This window comes from Buteo buteo, chromosome 14 (assembly GCF_964188355.1).
Source record: "Buteo buteo chromosome 14, bButBut1.hap1.1, whole genome shotgun sequence".
NCBI classification, from domain to species: Eukaryota; Metazoa; Chordata; class Aves; order Accipitriformes; family Accipitridae; genus Buteo; species Buteo buteo.
Window position 1 is genome coordinate 31,031,510 of NC_134184.1, and position 21,614 is coordinate 31,053,123.

Here is a 21,614-nt window from a genome sequence, read left to right on the forward strand (position 1 = left end):
ATCTTCTGGTGTTTTCTATAACAAAACAAAAATATTTTAAATCCATTTTTATTTCATTTCAACTTCATATTGATGACGTTCTCTTGCTTAAAACAGCCTTCAAATTACTTTAGCCTAGAAAATTAGTTCTTTGAAGTCCCTGCTGCTATAGTGAATTCTTGGTTTAAGTGGATATTCAGGAATTACCATTGTTTCACATCTTGAATTGAGGAAGTAAAATTGTGAGTTGATTTTGGTTTTTTTTAGTAACGTCATATTTCTGTCAGTATTTGGTGAATAGTCCTGAATTAGGAAATTTCTTCTTCAGAGACAATTAAAATTGTGTGTAGTTACTGTACATTTGTGAGTACATAAAAAATTTAAAAAGTAAAAGCCTGTTAATTACAGTTAAGTCTGTTCTGTGTGTTGGAATCCTTTATCAGTTTACTTGCTGTCCAGAAAATCAATGTTGTCTATCACAAATCGTCATAAGAGGCAGGTTTTAAAACCTCACAAGCTGGATGTGAATAAGTAGAGATCTAAATGTGCTGGTGACTTTCATAACTAAGTAAAAGCAAATGGCATCCACAACTTATGTACTCAGATTGTATTTGTAGGCGTGACATTTTTAGAGTAGCAGAAAAAAAAGTTGAGCAGAGTTTTATGCATTCTTTTCAGGAGAAATATGGAAATGGTGCATTAGTACAAAAATAATGCAATAGGTGAATTGACTGAATTAATGATTTTGAATTCTTTTGTCACAAACTATTTGTTCTTGGTTTTACAGCCTAAACTTAGTATGGCCAAATGCAGGAGAAACGTGGAAAACTTTCTGGATGCATGTAGAAAACTGGGGATACCAGAGGTAATTTAATTAAGTCTGTCATTTCTAAATGATCAAAAATGCAAAACACATGAATTACTTTAAAGCTGAGGGATAACTTTATGAACTACAGTTTTTCAGCAATTAAGACATATAATTTAAAAAATTGATCTAAATAATGTGATTTAATACTACTTTAGTGCATTTAAGTGGCTCATGTCATAGCACTTAAAAATTGTGGCTTTTGTCTTAAATCAGTAATTCAGTATTATCCCCAATATCTCCTTTTCTTTGCCATGGAAAATAAATAACAAACATGGTAATCAGGTAATATGTAATTAGAAGACAGTTTGCTAATTTTTTTCATTATACAACATAACTGCATTTTTACCTAGTGCTTTTAGAATATGGACTTCATTCTTTTTACTTATTTATTTTCCTTTTTTTACAATATTAAGCATTATTGTATGCATTGTAAAAGTGACTAACAACACACTCATCTCTTGTACTGAAACACTTCTGCAGTGATGTGAAGAAAACCATTGTCTCTGTGTTAAGTATGGAAAGTATGTACGAGTAAGGTTCTATAATGTAGATATAAGTGTTTCAGAAGCTGGAAATAGGGAAATTGCAGTGCTTGATGTTTTCTGCTTTTCATTTAAGAATGGCAGCGTTCATCGTGTAATTTATTCTCATATTAATAAGGAAAAATATCTTTAATGTAATGAATTCTGGAGTTGCATTGGGAATATTTCAAAGACTCCCTTATGGTCTTGAAGTACCTATTAAGAAAAAGTTAATTTCAAATGCATGACTTTCAAAAGAAGGTAAAAGTGTTGTACAAAGTCTTTTTAATCTGAAAACATGAAAATTGCATGATGTATTTTCACTGTTGCATACATATGACAGTATAATGAAGACTGAGTTCTTTTTAGTCTGTGTTTCAAGAATGCTGAAACGAAAGGATATTTTTTGTGTATCTCCCCCACCACCCCCTTGGGGAGCAGATGGTAATGCAAAGATTTGACATTGGGAAAGAATTCCAGTTTGAATTCTTTATATTTTCTCTATGTTTTAGCACTTGATTTGGAGGACAACAAAAGTAACAGATCATTTTTGCTATTTGTAGGAATTTTGAGGGGGAGACTTTATTTCACAGCTCCAATGAATGGTTCATCATAAATTTAATTTGATAATTCAGTGTAATGGGCTGGGTGTCTAAGTTGTAATGGATGATTTAGTTCTTGTAATTATGTAATTTATTAAGTTAGAATGATTTCATATTAAAGGGAAAATTTCAAAGAAGATCAAAATCCCAGTGCTGTGGGCTTGTAGACGTGGAGTGTTTGTTAAGCTGCCCCTAAATTCATTGTCTTCTGATGCATCATAAATCATTCAGTGAGTTAGAATACAAGTCAGGTTTTTCTGGATATAGCCCGTTGGGAAAGAAAAGGCCAAGAACTGTTTTCACTGTTGTCAAAAGATCTTTCAGAAATGGAAAAAGAACAGAAATATTTACAAAGATCCTTGTAGTGCCATATTATAGATGGGTAAGCTAAGCCTTTACCCCAAGTTTTTTTTTTATTTTGGATTTCTATAAGTATGCTTTCTGGAAAAATGCCTTTTTCTTTTCTGTGAATAGACATTTTTATATATTTATTACCCCTCCTCTTTAATGCTTCCATTGAAATTAGTGTAGAATTTTTTAGGATTTTTTTTTTATTAAAGTATATTTGTTGTAGAGTTGCACAGAGCCTTAAGCACAAGGCCAGATCTTACCGATCTGGTTTATAAACTAACCATCCCTATGAATCGAAATAAGCATTAACTTCTCTTGAGGGGAAAAACTCATTCACTTATACATTAAATGAGCAGCTTGCAATTGTAAATTTACAATACATTTTCAGTACTCTGAGGATATTCTTTTTGAATAGCTGTTGGTAATTTGCAAATGTATATGTTTGCTATATATTGTGAAAATCCATCGTGTTGTGGAGTTAGCTGGTAGATGATGGAGCTTTGCTGTGTGTTGAAGGGACATGTATGAGGAATACGAAGTCGTATGATAGCAAGTATGACAGCCAGCTGCATACTTGTCAGCTACAAATGGGGTGTTTAATGCTGCTTCGGGTTGATGAGTTGCACGTTGCCTAACTATCTCTGGACAAACCAGTAAAACGAATGCAGTGAATTATTTCCTTTTTTTAAAACAAGCATCTGATGGGAAAGTGATAGGTTCCACTTATGGATCCTAATACCCACAGGTATTAGGCTTTTCTGTGATACTTATGTCCATGTTTAGTTCCTGAGAATTAACTTGAAATTCTGCTTCATGGGTTTTGTTTAAGGATTTAAAATTGTTATAGTTCCTGTTGGTTTGTTTTCAGTTATTTATGGAATGGAATAGAGTACATGCTATTTCCTGAACTCCACAGGTTTAGAATAATATCCTGCCAAATCACGTAAAAAGAAAACAAGAAAATAGCTAAGTAATTACTGTGTTGTGCTGATGTGCATGGTCTCTTACTTCTGTGGCTTTCAGCATTTGATTCTTGGGTCAAAATTGCTTTCCCCAGAATGATCCTGGAAAACTTCATCCAAGTGTAGAAAAATGCAATTGGCATCCATATCCAAATGTGTCATAATAAGTATCAGGAGTTGGCATCTTTCCCAAAGAATCACAACTACAAAATGGGGGAACGTGAGCATCTCTTTATACAGACCCGGTATGGAGGTGATTCTGAAAGCCGTTACCTGCCAGATGAGAATTTCAGTACAACGGGTGACATCTTGAAATCACTTTCTGCTGATGGTTTTATGATGCTCCGGATCATATGCAGAAGAGATGTTTTAAGCTTACGGTTCTGACCCTTTAATAAGAAACTAAACAGCAAGGCTCTTACTGCACTGGTAGGCTATCACAAGTGTGAGAATTGTAGGACAATCAAATTGTGTCCAGTTCTGTCACTAACTTTTCCTGTAGAACCTTATCAGAGATCTTTGTAAATGATCATTTTTTTGAGACAAAACAAAATTTTTGTTTGATGTGAGGAAGGGACGGTGGCAGGTAAGCATCTGAAAGCCTGAAGATTCAGACAGTGTCTGCCGTGCCCCTCAGGAGGTATATGACAGAAAAGGTACAACCTTTGTCACTTAGAAAAGTACAAAAGATGACTTTTATTTTACACTGTCAACTAAAAACTGTCAAATTGCCTAATCTCTTCTGTGATAGCAACAGAATGACAAACGCTCCTACTTTTTGGCTGATGCAGATTGAAGCAAGCGGCGGTAGGTGTGTGATACGGAGGGGGGGCCTGTCCTGCTGCATTTTTCAGAAAAACGTGCAGGACTTGGATGGTGCCGTTCACGGGAGTAGGTTGTCAAAGTCACACGAACCCGCTACCCACACCACCTATAATGCTTGCCCGGGACACCTATATTGCACTCACCCTCTCACACTCTCTGGGTTTAAAAAATAAAGCTATTTTTTCGGTTTATTTCTCTTTCTGTTTAAGCGTGGCCCCCAAAGCATCAAATGTACCAGTTCAAATGCCGTTTTACTCTTCTTAGTGACATCTCATCCCAGAGGTATTAAAAATGTCAGGAAAGTCTGAATTATTATCACATGTGTATGTATGTAAAGTTACGGAAGTATTTTGGTTTCAGCTGCTCTTTCATAAAACCAGTAGCAATATATATAAATAAAGACAAAAATATTCATATACATTTATTCAACTTGTCATTTGCCATATTAGAATCAGTATTCATACTAGTAGCAACGAAGTAGACTTTCCCATTTTAACCTGCAAATCGATAACTTAAAGCTTTAGCTTTTATTCTTGGTAGCTGTTATTCTTGGTGATCCATATTACTGAGCATTTTTTCGTAAGCATTCATTTTCTTATGCATTTCTTATGCATTCTTATGCATTTAATGTTACTACATTAACAAATATTCCTGTCAAAAGGAAAAAATAACTGGTTTGTGGTGGGCTGAATGATACTTTATTACAAGTGAGATTTAGACCAAAACACAGCTGTAAATGCAATATGGTATTTGAAAGGCAAAAGTTATAAGTTTTGGTCTGCATTTCTTCTGGTTCTCAATTATGAACAAATATGGCATATCAGTAGTAGGAGCTTCTAAGCATTTTGTTAAAAAAGAAATTGAACAAAGTATTTTCAATGTTTGTGAACCAAAATCCAGAAGCTAGCTTTTTACAAAGACGCAAATTAATTTTTATGATGTGCAACTTACACTAATGTAGTAGCTTAGCAGATTAGGCACTTGAGCCTCTTTTAGCCCTTTATGGGACCTCTTCAAGTCGGAGAAATTAGGTAGAGTTATTTTTAAAAAAAGGAAAAGACTTTGTCTGCATACACAGACACACGTTGTCAATCTTCATATAGCCTGAAAAAAAGATAGACTTAAGTTATCATGGTTGATGCTGGAATGGTAATTTCTGTTGATAAAAGGTAGTGATAAAATGAAATCTTTCACAGCCACTTGTTACAGCGGGTTTATTGAGCTTCTGTGTTCCAGCATGTCAGTAGTGGTGCAGCAGGATTTAGTGGGACGAGTTAATTCTCAGATGGGAATGAGAGGCTTCTGCCACGTCTCTCAAATTTTCAGTCGGCTACTTGGTGCACACGTACTGAACAGAAAGGAGTGTGATGGTAAGAAGTGGCTTTTTGGATCTCAAGTCATCATATGAAGGTTCCAATTACAAAAGGGTTACCTGTGCCCCTTCCGCTGAATTTCGAGTCCTGCGAACAGGAGCTATTACTGCGGCTCACCTCCTTCTCTGAAAACTAGGTCAGCTGTTTTGCAACGTAAGCCAGAATTATTCTAAAAATCAATATGATTTGTGTTACTGTAGAAATGGCTAATTAAGTAAAACAAATAGGAAAAAACCAGGAGGCTTTTGTATGTTAAAACTGGCAGAACAAAGTAAAAGAAGCAACCAAGCAGAGTGTCAATATTTTATCTTCTATCCACCTATGTGTTGTTCAACTGGTAATCATGTTTCCCAGTTTAATGCAAGGTATATTTTCATTACCACTTAGGCTTGTTTTCTGATCAGTTCACGTAATCAGTTACTTCTCCATAGTTTCATCCTGAGACCTCCATGAAGTTGCAGTAAGTTTTCTCAGGTACGGCTCCTTTCTCCACCCTTTTGCTCTGGGCTCGGTGACGTACGCTATTTGGCCGACAGGTCGGAGTTAAGGGGTTCAGGACGCTGTCGGAGTACTGAAAGCAGAATTCTGAGTCCCTGTCCTCGTGGTTTGAGTACAGTGCATATGCACTACACACTTCATTCCTTAATGCACTTCTGCAAGCTTGCTCTTGCCTTTTTTTTTTTTTTTTTACCAGAGTCAAAACCTGAGGAGGTTGGTTTTGAAATGCTCTCTGTTTTTCACACTCACTGCAGGAGCACATAGAACGAGGGCGGTTTGTGCACACAAACAGCTTTTGTCGTTCCACTTCTGTCTTACTGTGTTTATTCTGCATGCATGATTTTGGCAGCTGTATGATTTCATCGCGTAGCTTCATAGACCTAAGAAGTCAGTCCATAAATGTAATGATTAAGCATATGTATATTTTTAGTATCATTTCAGTCTCCTAAATGAGAAGGGCAGTGCTTGCGGTGGGTGGGTGGGTGGGCGGTTGTCTGACTTTCAGTGGGGGTCATGTACTTTTTCACTATTTCACGATGTCATGTTCTAGTTTGGTATTTCCATTTCACAGCATCTCTAAAATTCTGGTAACTTAAGTGGAAATACGCTCTCCATTACTAAAAAGCTATATTTTTTTTTTTTTTTAAATCCAGAGTTACATAAGTTTAAAATACATACAGTATAAACATTTTACTTAATAAGGTGTGACTGTAACACCAAATTATCCATTGTCACAGAACACACAAAAATAAGCGAGAATGATCTTACATTTCTCAGGCTTCCCCAAGTTTCACTGTTTCACTAAAGCACAGCATGGCAGTTCCCATAGGAAGTGTCTTCTGCATGTGTTGGCTGGGTTTGTATGCTTTGGCTTCTCCTGTGTACTGCTTAATATGTTAATCTCTGGTTAGCAAGTTCTTCAGGCTTTGTAAAAATTCAACCTATTACCAGCTCTCATTCTAACTCTGAAATTACTTCCTTTTCCATTTGACTGCAGTAGGGACTGTTGGGAGGGGTTTTGCACAAAAACTGGGGGAAAAAAAAAAAGTCCTTTTTTAAAGTTCTATCAGATTTGTTATATAAATTTAACTTCAATGTAACTTAGATATTTGGTTTGGGGATATATTTGCAACAAGTAGGAATTGAGTCCTGTATGCCATTTTAAAATTAATCCAGCGTTTGCTGGGTTTATTGGTGTCTGGCGAAAGTGCAATCTATTACATAGTCGATAGTCATGAGTAGTTTGTTTGCCCTAAAACTAGTTTCTCTGGTAAGCAGCTTGTGGATGTAGATGTTCTCGAATACAGTACTAGTCCCATCCCATTTTCAAACAAGATGGGCACGTTTTTTTCAGTCTGTGAGTTTTCATCCTTTAGAAAAAGGCAAATACAATTGCATTGAAGTTTATGATCGCACTAGAATTTTGAGTTGAAAAAATTCTGAAAAATGAGTGTAAAAATAGCAGTGTTGTTGCTAGGCAGGGTGGTTTTCCCCGCTCTGTGTATCTGCTGGCCTAAGTAACAAAATTAAAATGTTGCAGCTTTTAACTCCTGTTAAAGCTAGAACCTGTCATGGTAAGCAAAAATGAAGAAAGAAAAAAAAAAGTGTCACTTTTTTCTTTGTGTATGAATGACAGTTCTGACTTGCAGTTCCACTAGTCACTTTTCAGGATAGAATGTTCTTTTAAATATTTTAAAGTTTAATTTATTGCCAAGTAGACGTTGAAACGTTGCACTAACAGAAAGCAGACATCTGAACTTCCACGTCTTCGTTTATTGGGTGTACTGTCAGTTCATTAAGCAAGTGAGACTGAAAAGCTACTAAAGAAACATAGTGTTCCTCTGAAACAGGGGATCTCTTTCTTACTTCATATGATTTTATTCAGTAAGTATTCACCGTCTTTGTTGATAGTAAGGCCTCATTTGCAATGTACAATGGTATATCGTAGATTGAGTTTTGAAAGTACTAGTTGTTGCTTGGTTTGATTTTAATGTTAAATATTGTGTGTGCATATTGATATTATTATTACATACTACACTTCATTTTGTATAGCTAGTCTAGAGTAAATTACTACATGAAGTCGTTGCTACTTTCCAAAAAAAGTATGGGAGTCTAACCTGCTAATAACTTAAAATGCTACCTAAGGAATTTAGTGTCAAATTCATCGGTTTAGAAACGTTATTAAAATTAAGTACAGTTAGTGCTACATTGACTTTTTCAGTTTCCATCCCAGGATATCATTTAAGATGATATTTGAATACCAAGTTTGAGATTATTATGTCAGAGAACTCTGCATACTTCTAACAATTTCTTTAAGTACTTTTTCTTGAGACTTCATATTGCTGCTGCTTGTGCTTTTAACAGCTTTCTAACCCACTGTTTGCTATTATGTAAGTTGGCTTTTACAGCTGGTTCCATTTAAGCATTTGAATAAGGCCCAGATGGACAAAGGTGTGCAGATCTCATTGGAATAAGTGGATCACACGCACCTCCTCACCCTTGTGAATCTGGGCATAATTTTGGAAGTATTTGAAGGCCTGAGCTCGTCTATCTTAACGTTCTGATATTGTATGACAGCTTCGGTATTTCGAGGAAATAAAAGAAAGCTGGGATGTCTAGTGACTAAGGCAATACTAGGAAGAAACTATTCCTACATGTTTATGCTAGAATATTGTGATAATTTATTTATCAATATCTTTCTATTTTTGTATTTTTAATTTTATGCACTGTTTTTTTCTGTTCTAATGGCTGCCCTTCGGGATAGGCTGACCTCTGCTCTCCGTATGACATCCTGCAGTCGGATATTCGTCACATTCGAAAGACTGTTGACACTCTGCTCGCCCTCGGGGAGAAAACCCCACAATCAACTTCTACCTTTCGCTCCTGGGATCTAATAGGCTTTTGTCTTTTCCACATACTTTTTATAGTCTTGATGTATATAACTTATCACTGGAATGTGCTAACAGCATAACCTGTTCGCATGTGCACACAAACTTTCTGCTTTGTCTCTGACAAATTACAGGTACTTAATTTCCTTCCTTTGTCTTACAAACTTCTCCCTTTCCCTCGCTTCCCTTCCTTGTAATATCTTTATTAATCTCTTGAAATAGGGGAGAGAGGGAGTAGCATCTTGAAGGCAAGTCCCATCTCTTCTCTCCCCTCCAGCTCTAGTTTAAGAACTTATGTACCTCTTTATTTATAGTTTGTTTTCTTTTATGTTGCCTAGACTACACACTAAATGTGTTAAAAGCAGTGAAGCTACTCTTTGCCCGCTTTTGGGTGTAGGCTAGATGTGTATCACAAGCTAAACAGAACTGAGCCTCTTACTTTTTGTGAAAATCCAAGAATGCTGCAGATACTGAAGCAACTGAGGTGGCACCTCAACAGATGATAGTATTTTCGGAGTTGGTGCCAATTATCTCAACTTACGTTGTATTAAGAGCACTTAGAGAACTATCTTTCAAATTACTGTTATTTTTTAATCCTTTAGATTTACAAGAGTACTGTAACTTTAAAGATTGTTGGTCATCTCTACTGTTCCGATTAAATTCCATACTGGAGTAGTTATGTTTTCCTACGTATATTTTGTTTTCCTCCAGATTCCATAGAATAATCTTTTTCTTCTGTCTGACAAAGCAGCGTTGAACTGCTTTTAAACACTTTGCTGTGTTAAACCCCACAGATGACTGTAAATTAGTAGCGGGTAGGAGCAGCCCATAACATGCAAGGAACTTTAGAATGTTTCAGGAGGAAGATCATGGGGTACAGTGTGCTACGATAAGACAGTTTGAGAAAAAGCTGTTAGATTCCTGTATCTGCCATTCTTACGTGTGACGCCAAGCAAGTCACGTCACTATCTTGTCTCTGTTTCATCACCTGTGCAAATGCAGGTAATGTTTGTTTGTTTGTGTGACCAATGTAACAAAGATAACGTAGCTAGGAAAATGGATCATCTGGGAAGACTCGAGAATTTCCATCCGAGGAGGTTTTGAAGAATAGGTTAGGCAAACGTTAGCCAGGAGGCGTTTGGGGATGTTTGAACTCTGCCTGTGGTTACAGCACTGGACTCACGACCTCCGTTTCCCTTCCAGTTCTGTTCATCTGTTGTAAAACTTGGATAAAGACAATTTTTTGTTTGTTTTACTCCTTATCAACATGAAATATATAAATGAAAATTGACTGAACAATAGAAAAACCTTGACTACAAACCTGTGCTGACATTGCAGTATTGGCCTAGATGCTGCTGACTAAATTTGTAATTCAGTCTCAGGCGAGCTACCCAAAGGACCTCAGCTTCGTGTCAGTGAAATAAATACATTCATTTCTCACTGCCTAGTATATAAAAAAATCACCTATAGGCTTTTAGAGGATAACTAGCATAAGACCTTGTATGTTACTGAGTATTCTGGCCATATGGTTATGATTTAGTGCTACACTATAAATATCCCCATTCCACAGATACTTGTAAAATTGTATTAAAAAACTTCTAAATGCAGTTCCATTCCTGGTTTCCATGGCTTAAATATATACATACATATATAAAAAGGATGAAATGTATAATCAGCTACATATTTTAAGAAGGGAAAATTAATTTCAGATGATGGATAAATCAAGGTTTTTTTAAAGGGTTTAGTGTCTGGCAGCTTCCAGTGCATACGTAGAACTCCTCTATTGTAAGGAGCGTCTTCTGTGACCAGGCATGAGTTTAGTGAGTGCTTCGAGGCTCTTCAGACTTGAGGAGAAGGTACTAGTTATTTGGGTGTGTAGCTCCAGACTTGTGCCCTCATCCTGCACAGGCCTGTCTTTTAACTGTGTGCCTAGTTTCAGTGATTCCAGCACCGGACACTTGCTTACCCAGACTCAGAGCTTGACATTGAAGCTTCCACTTTCAGCAGATCTTTGTCTTGATTTTGGTTGTCTTGGTTTAACGATATTGCTTTTCTAGTGAAACTGAGAAAGTGCCATAAAGCTTGAATCAGTTCAGAATCTATTAATTGTATGATTCTTTATAGTCCAGTGTTGGTATTTGAGACAAAAGTGATGTCTTCTCTAGGGCTGGGATTTTTACTCCTGCTCCCGTAAGTGGTAAACAGGTCTCTTGTCAATGCTTTGTGTTGTGCACTTCTCATATAGTACTGATCTATGAGTATATTTAACATTTTTTGAAATTAGAAAATCAGGTGGTGAAAGTCGATGCTACCATCTTATAGTACACATCTGTCTCGTTGTCTAATATTACGTCTGATTCTCCAGTGTATCCAGTAGCTTTGGGAGGGAGGTAAGAGAAGAAGTAGATCAGTGTGTTTTGCATTTCCAGCGTGCAGAAATGGAAGTTCATGTCTTCAGTGGTTTTGAGTGTTTTATCAGACTAGACACTGGGTTAGGACCTGAACTGCTGTTGTGTCAATGTTGGCCAACTGGACATACCCCAGTCATAATGATACGTGAGTCCCAAACTTGTCCAAAGTTTTAACTTTACATAGTCTTACCATGCAGAGTTGTCTTTTAGTTACTTAGAGTACGTTTTCTCACTGTCCTCAACTATGACAATATACAGTAATTAAAGTGTAACATTACAAGCACTTTCTTATAGTTCTGGAGTTGAAGCCATCTTGAACCAGACTGTGAAAAATGAACATACTTGCTTCATGACAAGCACAGCCTTACTACCATACGTGAAGCTTATCCGGTTTGGTTTTTTGTTGTTGTTGTTATTGATAACACTTCCAAATATACATAAATCTTACAGGGAGAGGAATAGTAAAATACACCCTTGCATTTCTCTAAGTGCGAATGTAGTAATGTTTCTCAAAATATATTTCAAACATAATGCAAATGTGAAAAATAACTGTCTGCCCATCCCTGAAGCCCGTAGTTCTGCCTCTAAATGGGGAGGTGGAAACTAAAACATATATGTAGCTCATTAATCTACTCTAATGGGTTCTTTGCTAAATTCACAGTCCTGTTTCTGCGTTGCTGTTCCTGTGGCTTTAGTACTTGGGAAACCAACAGTTCAGCTGACTGCTGGCTCTTTACCTTTGAGGACATCCTGATACTGAGACATTCAGTTAAATACAACTGGTACTTACTGCTCGCAGCCAGTCACAGGATTAAGTTGATGACCATGGGTTTAAAAACAATGTACGTTGTAGTTCACCCACATATTCATGGATAACATGAGTTATATTTGCTCCCCCGTTTCTTTGCCCATTCAGTTTTTTCCCATTCCAATGGTCATCAGAGATTTTCAAACTGTTTTTTCAAACTTCATAAATTGGTCTACTCCAATCTGTGCTGTGCCCATCATACTGATTTCTCTTTTATCCCATGGAGGTCATCTCATCCATACTGCAAGAAAGTAATAAATACAAATTGTAGTGGATTTACATGCAGGTAAAATGTGTTTGCACTGGGTTACAAGTGGCATTTTGATGTGAGGATTTGGCTTTCTTTTGCCTTGAGCCAGAAGAGATAAATATTTTCAAGTGCAGTGTCATAGTTCTTCAAATGCCCCTTTCTTGTATATTAACGAGCTTTTGCAGCTGAAAGGAGTATATGGATGCCTTTTGTGTTCCTAATAAGTTTTCTGAAAATTACACTTAATATGAACAGGGAATGAATTAGACCTGAGCAAATACTCAGTCCAGTTTTCTACTCCATATACATTAATAAGTTTCCAAATTACTGCCACATAATTGTTTTTCACAAAAAGAAATATTCTTAGCATTTTACTCCTGTTACAAAAAAAGGAAATCAGTCATATATGCAGGTTTAGAAAACATGGTAGAGCAGGTTTTGTGAACCTTTGCCATTTCCTTCCTTTCTAGCACATAAGCTGCATTATGCAGAAAGAGCAGTATAAAAATACTTTAGGGCAATAACCCACTCTACTTTGATGATACAAAACACTCTCATTCCTTCACTTTACCTCTCAGAATTTAATGTATAAGGTTATGGTATAATCGATACTTCCCCTGTAAGTATGCATTTTCTCTTACTGTTTCACTGTTTCATGTGTGTCTGTCTGTACGAAGTTTTTTGTTCCCTGCAGTTTCAGGTCACCGTTTTCTTAGCATGTTAGAATGAAACCGTGAGGCATTTTGGCAAAATATGTGATCTGCTTTTAAAATTTTATGGCTCAAGGCCAGAATTTGTAAAAGGGTCCGAAGCCCACCACCTGCAAGTACAGTTTTGTAAATATTTGCAACTTATTACATGTTCAGAAGATGCACATATTTAGACGTCTTAACTGGCTATAACTCCAAATACAGAATTGCAGCTGCATTATTGAAGGGCTAGCGGTTTTTTTGCTTTGTCAAATCTGGTCATAAGTGTATACTTCAAAAAACATACTAATCTCTCCATTAGAAATTAAAAGAAAAAAATTATGAAATATACCTATAGCCTGAATTACTGTGCCTTTTTTATCTTCTTTTCTTTTGTACTTCAAATGGTAACTTCAGGGCATTTGGACACATACAGACATCAACAGTAATAGTGAATGAAGAAAATATATGTAAAAAGACATAATTTCAAATTGCCTTAAGTATGTGAAAAAGTAAATAGTTACTATAGTTTTTTCAACTCTTTAAATTTCAAGATTTTGTATAGTTGACATAAGCTTGCTTCAATGAAAGGCCCTGATGTTTCTTTTAATGACTTTCCATTTCAGAGTAGCTGGCTCCAACATTAAATGATGGGCATTACATGGACTGAATTTTTTAATTTGTCCTTGGAGAAACTACATATTCCAGTATTTCATTGTTTTATGAATATTTAATTTTTTCCCTGTAGATCTGAAATCTCATGTTCTACAAATACAAGGGAGAAAGGCTCTTGCCAAATTGTAGAATTCCGCTTCTGTGTAATTTTGCTAACAAATACAGTTGGGCCCTGCTGTTACCACGATGTGGTCGTTTCACTACTTGCCCATATGATATAATGGCAACAATTACTTTTTTGATAAACACTTACTGTATCTGAATTGCCAAGCTGCTTGCCCTAGCATAAACCAATTCAAACAGTTGTCGTGACTTTGAAGTTACCTGACGTCAAAGCAAATAGATATGTATGTGTAGCGTGTCACGTATCCTTGTGGGATGATTGTCCTTGTGTATTCCTGGTTTTCTTCTACACCATCTAAATCGGACCTTTTGTTCCAGGATTAGAAACTTGCTCCGGCAAGCTCATGCACGCATGTACACCTGTTGTACTGTCTTTTTGTGTGGCTTTGTGACTCAGCCTCCTGGCTCCTACCTCCTTTTTGTGCCTTTTTTTTTTTTGTTCCCTGACAAAAAGGAGTTTGTTCTTTTGCTTCATGATGAGTTTGGAAACATCTTTATCCATTCAAAGTGGCTGTGTGTCTGTAGAAAGTGGTTTGCTTGCAACAAGTAATTAAGTTCCTCTGTGTTCTTAGGGAGAAAAAAAAAATACATTGAAGATGTAGATCTTCATTTCTGTAGTAGGTAGAGAAGAGAGATATTCATGCTGCTGTGAGTGGAGTGGCAGCCCTTCTCTCCACAGTTGTTTTTAAAGATTTTTTGGGCTGGTCTTGAGAATGAGTAGCCAGTTCTTCTGTCTTTCTGGGTTTTGTTCAGTGATGGTTTCAACAGGGGTATTTTTAGAGAGGCGATTGATACTACTATATTGATGTGTTATGGGTTTGACGCTAATGTAAAAGGGACAGAAATCTTCTCAAGGGCGGGGAGAAGTGGGTGAGGTTGAGTTTTCACAAAGTCACGCGTGAGTTCTTCTTTTGGTTGGTCAGGCAAATATGGTCTCAAAATGCCAGGATTTAAGAAAAGTTTTGAAATCTTGATGGCTTGCAGCTCCACAGCTCTCCTGTCAGTGGTTCCCAGATAGTAGTAGCAGGGTTAGAGAGCGAGGCAGAGCGTGGAAAACGGACCGTGCTGCAGGGCCAGCGGCTGGACGTAAGGACCGAGACACCCGGGATCTTGGCCCCAGGTAACTGCTGTTCGGGAGAAAGTCGAGCTATTGTCAGTGTGCTCTGGCTTCCATCCTTGGCAGGGTTTGATTTTTCTTATTCTGGGAAGAGTTTCTGTATTACTCTGAAGCTGTGATTGGAAAAATATGTGAGGCAGGGTTGATGAAAGCCATTTACAAAGCTTTGAAGGTAGTGATTAGGGCTTAGAGAAGAGAATTGATTTGTGATGCATTAAGACAAAGTTTCTCATTTTTAGGAGATGGCAGAGGTCTCGTTGGTTTTGGAAAGTTCATTGTAGCCACATGTTTAACTGCAGAATTATAAAATATTAACCACGTTCCACCTTCTGCTTAATAAGAGAAGGCTGTCAATTGTATATGTTTCAAGCACTAATGAAGAATGATGTATAACATAAGAAAGTAACATGCTGTGAAACTTCTCACTCCTAGAACACAGTTGTACAGTCCTATTTTTTTATAGACCTCCTTAAATAGCTTTCCTTATTTGAGTATGCATCTTGTAAGTACAGCAGGGGGAGAGAGGTTGCTTTATACAAATGGGATTACTATGCTGAATTTAAAAGATTTGGATAATGCATTTTCTTTAAAAGGAGAAAAATTACATTGGATGGGGTTTTTATATAAAATGGGGCATGCGCTCCTTTATGCTTTTAGTGAAAGCGTACTTAGAAACAATTGCAAAATTCCTAGCAAGAAAGCGTGACAGAATATTTCTCTGAGTGCTATAAGGTGCCACAAAAATAGTAAGTTTAGAATTTAAGTTTTTCTAAAGGAAACAACTGTAGCTTTTTCAGCAAATTTGGCTTCAATAGAAAAATTTAGAATATTCTCAGACATAAATGTCTAGCAAGGTAGGTTGTTCTGGGGCTGGGTTTTTGGATTCAATGCCTATCCTTCAGCCTTGTAACGCCAGTCAGTTTTCAGATACCGGATTCAGCAGGCATTCCTGGTTAATGCCTTTTGTCTAGCGTGAAAGACGAATGCAATATTGGCATGTTGTGGGCCACCAAATCTGTGAAACAAGAGCCGCCTGTGCAAGAGCACTGGAAAGAAGTAGAAGAGAGTGGAGAGAATAACATTTCACTTCAGATGTCTGATTTGCATTCTCAATAAGTAAGATTAATAGAATTTTTTTGAAAATTATTGGAATTAGAGTATTGTAGATTTTTATATGAACTGTGTCCCGAGACATTAGATTGGCAAAATATTTTTAGTAAAAAAATCATACATTTGAAGTAGAAATATTTGGGGATTTGGGTCCGTTCCCCCCCCCCTTTTTATTTGATATCACTCTCTCAACCTTTTGTGGCTACTCCAGTGCTTATCAGGTATCAGTTTAGGAGTTTGCATCCTAAAAATATATTTATATATTTCTCTGGAAAAGACACTTTTCCAGAGGAATAAAAGTTGGGGAGGACTGTCTCTTGCAGCTTGCAGGTCAATAACTCAGAAGAACAAACAAGAATGAACTGCAGAACCCAGTGTCTTAACTTAAATGACCAATTTAGGGTAGGTTTGGCATGGAAATCTGGGTGATGAAGTGGAATGGCTGCAAGATGGGGATAATCCTTTGGGCTGACTGGGCAGATCGCTCCAGCAGCGAGGGGCAGGGTGGCAGGCAGGGGCGGGAGGCAGTTGGCACAGCGGTTTGGTCAATGGGAGTCAGAATCCACCAACTCAGTGGACGTGGAAACCCAACGTTTAGCAGATCGCCAGAACGTTGCAGCATCTTCCACGGGGAGAAATGGATGTTGTCCATCTCTTGCAGACCTGCTCAGTCAAGATCCTTGAAAATTATCTGTTTGAAATTGTTTCTTGGGTCCATGTGTGCAGAAGGAATCCACAGTATTTGTTTGGTGTTCTGGATTATAGCCACAAGCCTTAAAAAATATAATTACAAATTAAGCTTAAAAAAAAATCTTTTAAACATAAAATAATAGATATTAAAACATTTTTAAGTAGTAAATATAACATGTAAACATAAAATGTAGATAAATTACAGTTAGCAGTATCAGACACCATGGTTGTGAATGAAGTTTGGCTCTCACTTTTTAGGTTTGGTAGTTAATAGGTAAGTTTTGCAGTTTTTCTCTCGTTGAGGCTGGAGTGGGGTGTGAGGGACTTGACAAAAAATTTAAGCAGGGTGAGTGTTGGTTGTGCAATAGGAGATGCTTATTAATAAAAGAAAGTCATAAACATCAGAAGCAGTGGAGCAGCTGTTTAATAGTGGTACTTTCCTGAGCAAAGACTGGACAACAGTGGAAGCAGATAAAAGCAATTAAACATAGGTGCATAACATGATCAATACTGTATTAATTGTTCTTGCATGTAGCAGTTCCAGTTCGATCATGCTGAATATTATATTTAGTTTTAAGGGTTCCTAAAGGTCAGGGAAGGGACTAGAGCTGAACAAGATGTGTCATGAGAAGAGAGGTTGAAGAGATTAGTGATGCTGAAATCGGAGATATAATCAATGTGAATATGCAGAAGTGTGACAAGGACCATGAGTTGCACAGAGAGAAAATAAGAGACCCTTAGTTGACATTACAGAAGCAAGAATATTCAGTAGAAGACAGGCAATTAGTTAAAATATAATCTCAAAGGCATCGGTAGTTGTAGAAGCTTAAAGTTTATTGAACAACCAAGAGATTCAATACTGAGAGTATCAAAACAACCCTCTTTCTAAAAAAAAAATCATTATCCCGTCTCCGCTGATGGTCACGTACGGATGCTTAGGGGAAGACCGGAAGGTTAGATCACATAGATGGTGCCTTTCCAAACGTAAAGCAGTCTGACACGCAGTTTAAGGACTTAATGAGCCAGGCACTGTATCCATGTGTTTGTGTTTAATAGCGTTGTTTGGGTTTTTTTCTATCTGTGTTTTTTTGTCATCCCACTTAACGCTTCTGGCTTCCATGTTGTGGCAATGAGTCTCCCAGTTGTAATTCTGGTTTATGTGATATAGTCTAGCCTTTCCCTTTATTTATTATAAACCTGCTGCCTGCTTTCACAATTTCATGGATTTCATTAACAGGAATACCCAGTTACATTAAGAAAAACTTCTTTTTAAAGAGAGAGCCAATCTTGACGCAAGGCTGCCTCTCCATGCGAGGCTTTCTGTAACTGCTCACTGTGGGGAGGGGGGTTCTCCTTACCTGTAGGAGTTACAGGATTTACTGTCTGTCTGTCTTCTGGTGGAACAGCCTCTGTGGACAGCGAGTAGGTTTCGCCCTGGCCACGACTGCTGTGTCCTTACGGTGAATAAAGCCGCTTCCTGGCTATTTCAAAATAAGCTGCTCGTTACTCAGAACGAAACGCTTCGCCCATTGACCGCACAACATTACACAGGCTTTCTGTAAATGCTAATGGGTGGCTTTCACGGTGCGTATCCTGGGACCAAGACCTGTCTAGAGCTCAGTGGTAGAACTTTTTTTGACCGATAAAACCAGCCTTCTGTCCCCAAACTCACTCCTATGTAAGGAGGGGCGAATGCCACCTTCTCTTACTTTGCAGGTGAAAGTTCAGTGTGTAATTACTGGCCCTCACTATTAGTTAAGATGCTTACGTACCATAACGGGCACAGAACAGGTTGGTTTCTGAGGCCCAGAATATTAACAGATCTTTCACTAATTCCTTGGTATAACAAGAGCAAAATCAGAGACATTCTGTCAAAATCGTAGGGAGTTCTTTTTAATTAAAAATAGGAAACGGTTCCTGCTTGTTGGGTATGTGATCATGTCAAGCAAGGTTTTGCAGTGAGTATGAAATACTAATCTTTACTCCTTTGTTTGTCTTTTTCTAGGAGAAGCTCTGCCTACCACATCACATCCTAGAAGAAAAGGGCTTGGTAAAAGTGAGCATAACAGTTCAAGCATTGCTAGATGTAACCACAGTGAAACAAGCTTTATTCACATGAAACTACTATCTCTGCTGTTACCAGCTCCACTGTGCCATCAAAGAATCAAAATCCTGCCCGTCTTTTCAAACTGCATTGAAAAAAAAACAAACCAAAAAAACCAAACCAGTGCTCCAAGAGTATTCTTATACTTGTGATTTTAAAATCATCTTTCAGACTGTACATGTGCGTCGAACTACAAAGCAGAAACTAAACAGAAACATTTTCTAGAGCACACGGGCGCTCCACTGCTTTTATAGCTCACTTTGTAAAGTACTTACTAAAACAGCCACCTCTCTGCCACTTAAAAATGCGTGGAGTTCACAGCTGTCTTGCAGCAAGATACCTTCGTATTATTAAACTAAGAATCACTGTAATCATCTGGGGGGGGAGCAGGGAGAGTAAATAATCAGACTTCTACCACATTAGGTTTTTCTGCAGTTGCTTCAGGCTATTGCCTTTTAAAAATACTCGGACGTAAAATATTTATATAAATATTATTTATTAGTGAGTTGTTATTCATCCTTTGGATGCAAAATGTAAATTAGGAAACTGTATTTTATTACTGCTTTTTTGTGGTTAAACACTTTATTTTAATATAAATATTTAGTTATTTTTTATTCCACTTGGTGTGCAGTAGCTCTAGATCTCCGTAAATTGTATTTTCTAATATGTAAGATACAAAGCAAACAAAATAGGTGCTTTTATTAAAAGAACAGCTAGCTGGAATGGCATTCTTTATTTCTTGAATTTGTGGAACATTGGTAAAAATTTGTCTGCATTCCATTGAGTTCCCTACATTCCAGTAGCACTTTTCCTCCCACTAGACTAAATTGGCTGAACCTGAGAGCACACCCATTTTATTTGTATATAGATGTTAAAAAAAAAAAAAGAAAGATGTAAACTTGAAAAATAAATGTGAACAAATATTTTTGATTGCTTATTTTACTATGCACAAGACATTTAACTTTTGCCACAACAAAATGAATGATGTGTATTAGGATCATGTGTCTTGAAATATAATTTTGCACTGTAACTTGATTTCTTTTAAAGACTACAGCACTACAGAACAAATAATCAAAAATAGCACAAGAACATTACTAAGAAGATTTACCAAGTAAGTAGCCAAAAAATTTTAATTGTTTTATTTTCAATGATTCCTTTGAGATAAAATTCTTAAAATTGCCAAAGGCAGTCTCAAAGACCTGATCTTCCAGATAGAACCTGCTGGGTACAGTGCTTCTCCTTCTAGTCTCCATCATCTCCCACGGAATTAAGCACAATGTTCTGTAGTGAATGCTTGCAGGATCAGACCTCTAATCCCACATCAGCAATAGAAAATAAGGTTCTTTTTCTTATCACAACTTTAAATTTCTTGAAGAGATTTTAAAAAGCATAATTTATTGTAAAACATCCCACGTTTTAGATCAAAAAGTTCCAGCACAGCCACTCTTGCAGTATCTGGACCATCCAGTTTTCTTTCATAGGAGAAGCCAGTGATGGAACTTTGGCAAGCAGTTCAGGAAAGCTGCATGTGGCAAAAAGGGCGAGCTGCGAGGGGTCAGTGGTGTGCGCAAATTCGAGGTGCATAATGACAGAAAAGAGGCAAGGTGGTGGGAGGACTGAATATTTAAGCAAGAAAAGGTGGAGAGAACTATTGTATAGATACTTTTTAGAAGAACGATGCATACTTGTCACTGCTATGTATCCAGGCAAAGTTACACGCGTGTTCACAGACACTGCATTTACAAACCACCAGTATTCCACTAGCAGATTTTTAATGGTTAATAGAGTATTTGAATGCAGACTATGCCTTTTAATACCACAAATTGCCAATGTGCTGCTATGTATTGACAGCAACATGTCAGGAAAGTGGACTCACAGACAGTGAAACATGTAAGTATGCACAAAATATCCAGTTACTTCAACCAAAGCAAAAGCGTTTCTTTTACAGAGGGAACATTGACTTAAATTGTAATTTTGATTGGCAGCTAGCATATTGTTACCTATAAAATGTACTGTGCACTTTAACACTAAATTAAAATGTATTTTAATATTTTACAGAGCTGCACAAATACCTGTTTTGTCAAAAAGCACGAGCAATGTAAAGAAAATAAGTTTTCAAGTCAGAGTTTATCAAATTTTAAAAGCATTCAAAGATCAAGTATAAAAATAGGAATATTGATTTCTGCATCGTGAGGGATAAAATGCAGGTTTCCTGAGTATTTTTTTACAATGTATATATGGCAACATGAAGCTTTGTAATTATTATTTTGACAAATCTTGGTTTTTTCATAATTAAAATTTTGTTTTTCTCCCAATAGTGTCTTTCAGTATTTGCTTGAAGTTTGCTGTAAATAAATAGCTCTAAATATTTTGTAATACAGCTTTTTTATGCAGTCTTAACCTGTACGGCTAAAGAGAGAATCTTCATGAATCTTTGTACACTATTTATATGTGCAATAAAACATGCATGGCAAATCTCTAATACCCTCAGCAGTGAACATAATGTACATAGAAAATCTTTACTGTAGTTACAATTAAACTATATTATTTGTAGAAACCCTGCAATGACTGCCCCTGTGACTGACAGTTGCTTGTAAAAGAGGTGGTGGTTGGAGAGCTTAATTAACACTGGGAATGATGGATCAGGGGTTGGGGGTGGAGATGATGAGACACAAATAAAGGAAGTGTGCAGCTAAACTAGGAATAGGATCCAGCTGGTAACTGTCAGGTTGTCATGTTGGTGTCAGTTCCCTGCTTTGCCCTTCTGTCT

The 21,614-nt window shown here is 37.0% G+C and overlaps 1 protein-coding gene across 6 annotated transcripts in view; it reads left to right on the top strand.

Moving 5' to 3' along the window:
• Positions 1–21,321, top strand: part of LRCH1 (leucine rich repeats and calponin homology domain containing 1) — a 125,750-nt gene extending 104,429 nt beyond the window's left edge. For 4 of the 6 annotated variants that reach the window (XR_012652931.1, XR_012652932.1, XR_012652933.1 and 1 more), the window contains 3 exons: positions 767–844; positions 8,744–9,001; positions 18,746–21,321. Coding sequence is in view for 2 of the 6 variants with exons in the window: in XM_075046203.1 (XP_074902304.1) it covers positions 767–844; positions 18,746–18,859 (192 nt within the window). In the remaining 4 variants the exon portion in view is untranslated. The remainder of the gene's footprint in view (positions 1–766; positions 845–8,743; positions 9,002–18,745) is intronic. The other 2 variants (XM_075046203.1, XM_075046204.1) reach the window with 1 other exon arrangement.
• The last annotated feature ends 293 nt before the right edge of the window (positions 21,322–21,614 follow it).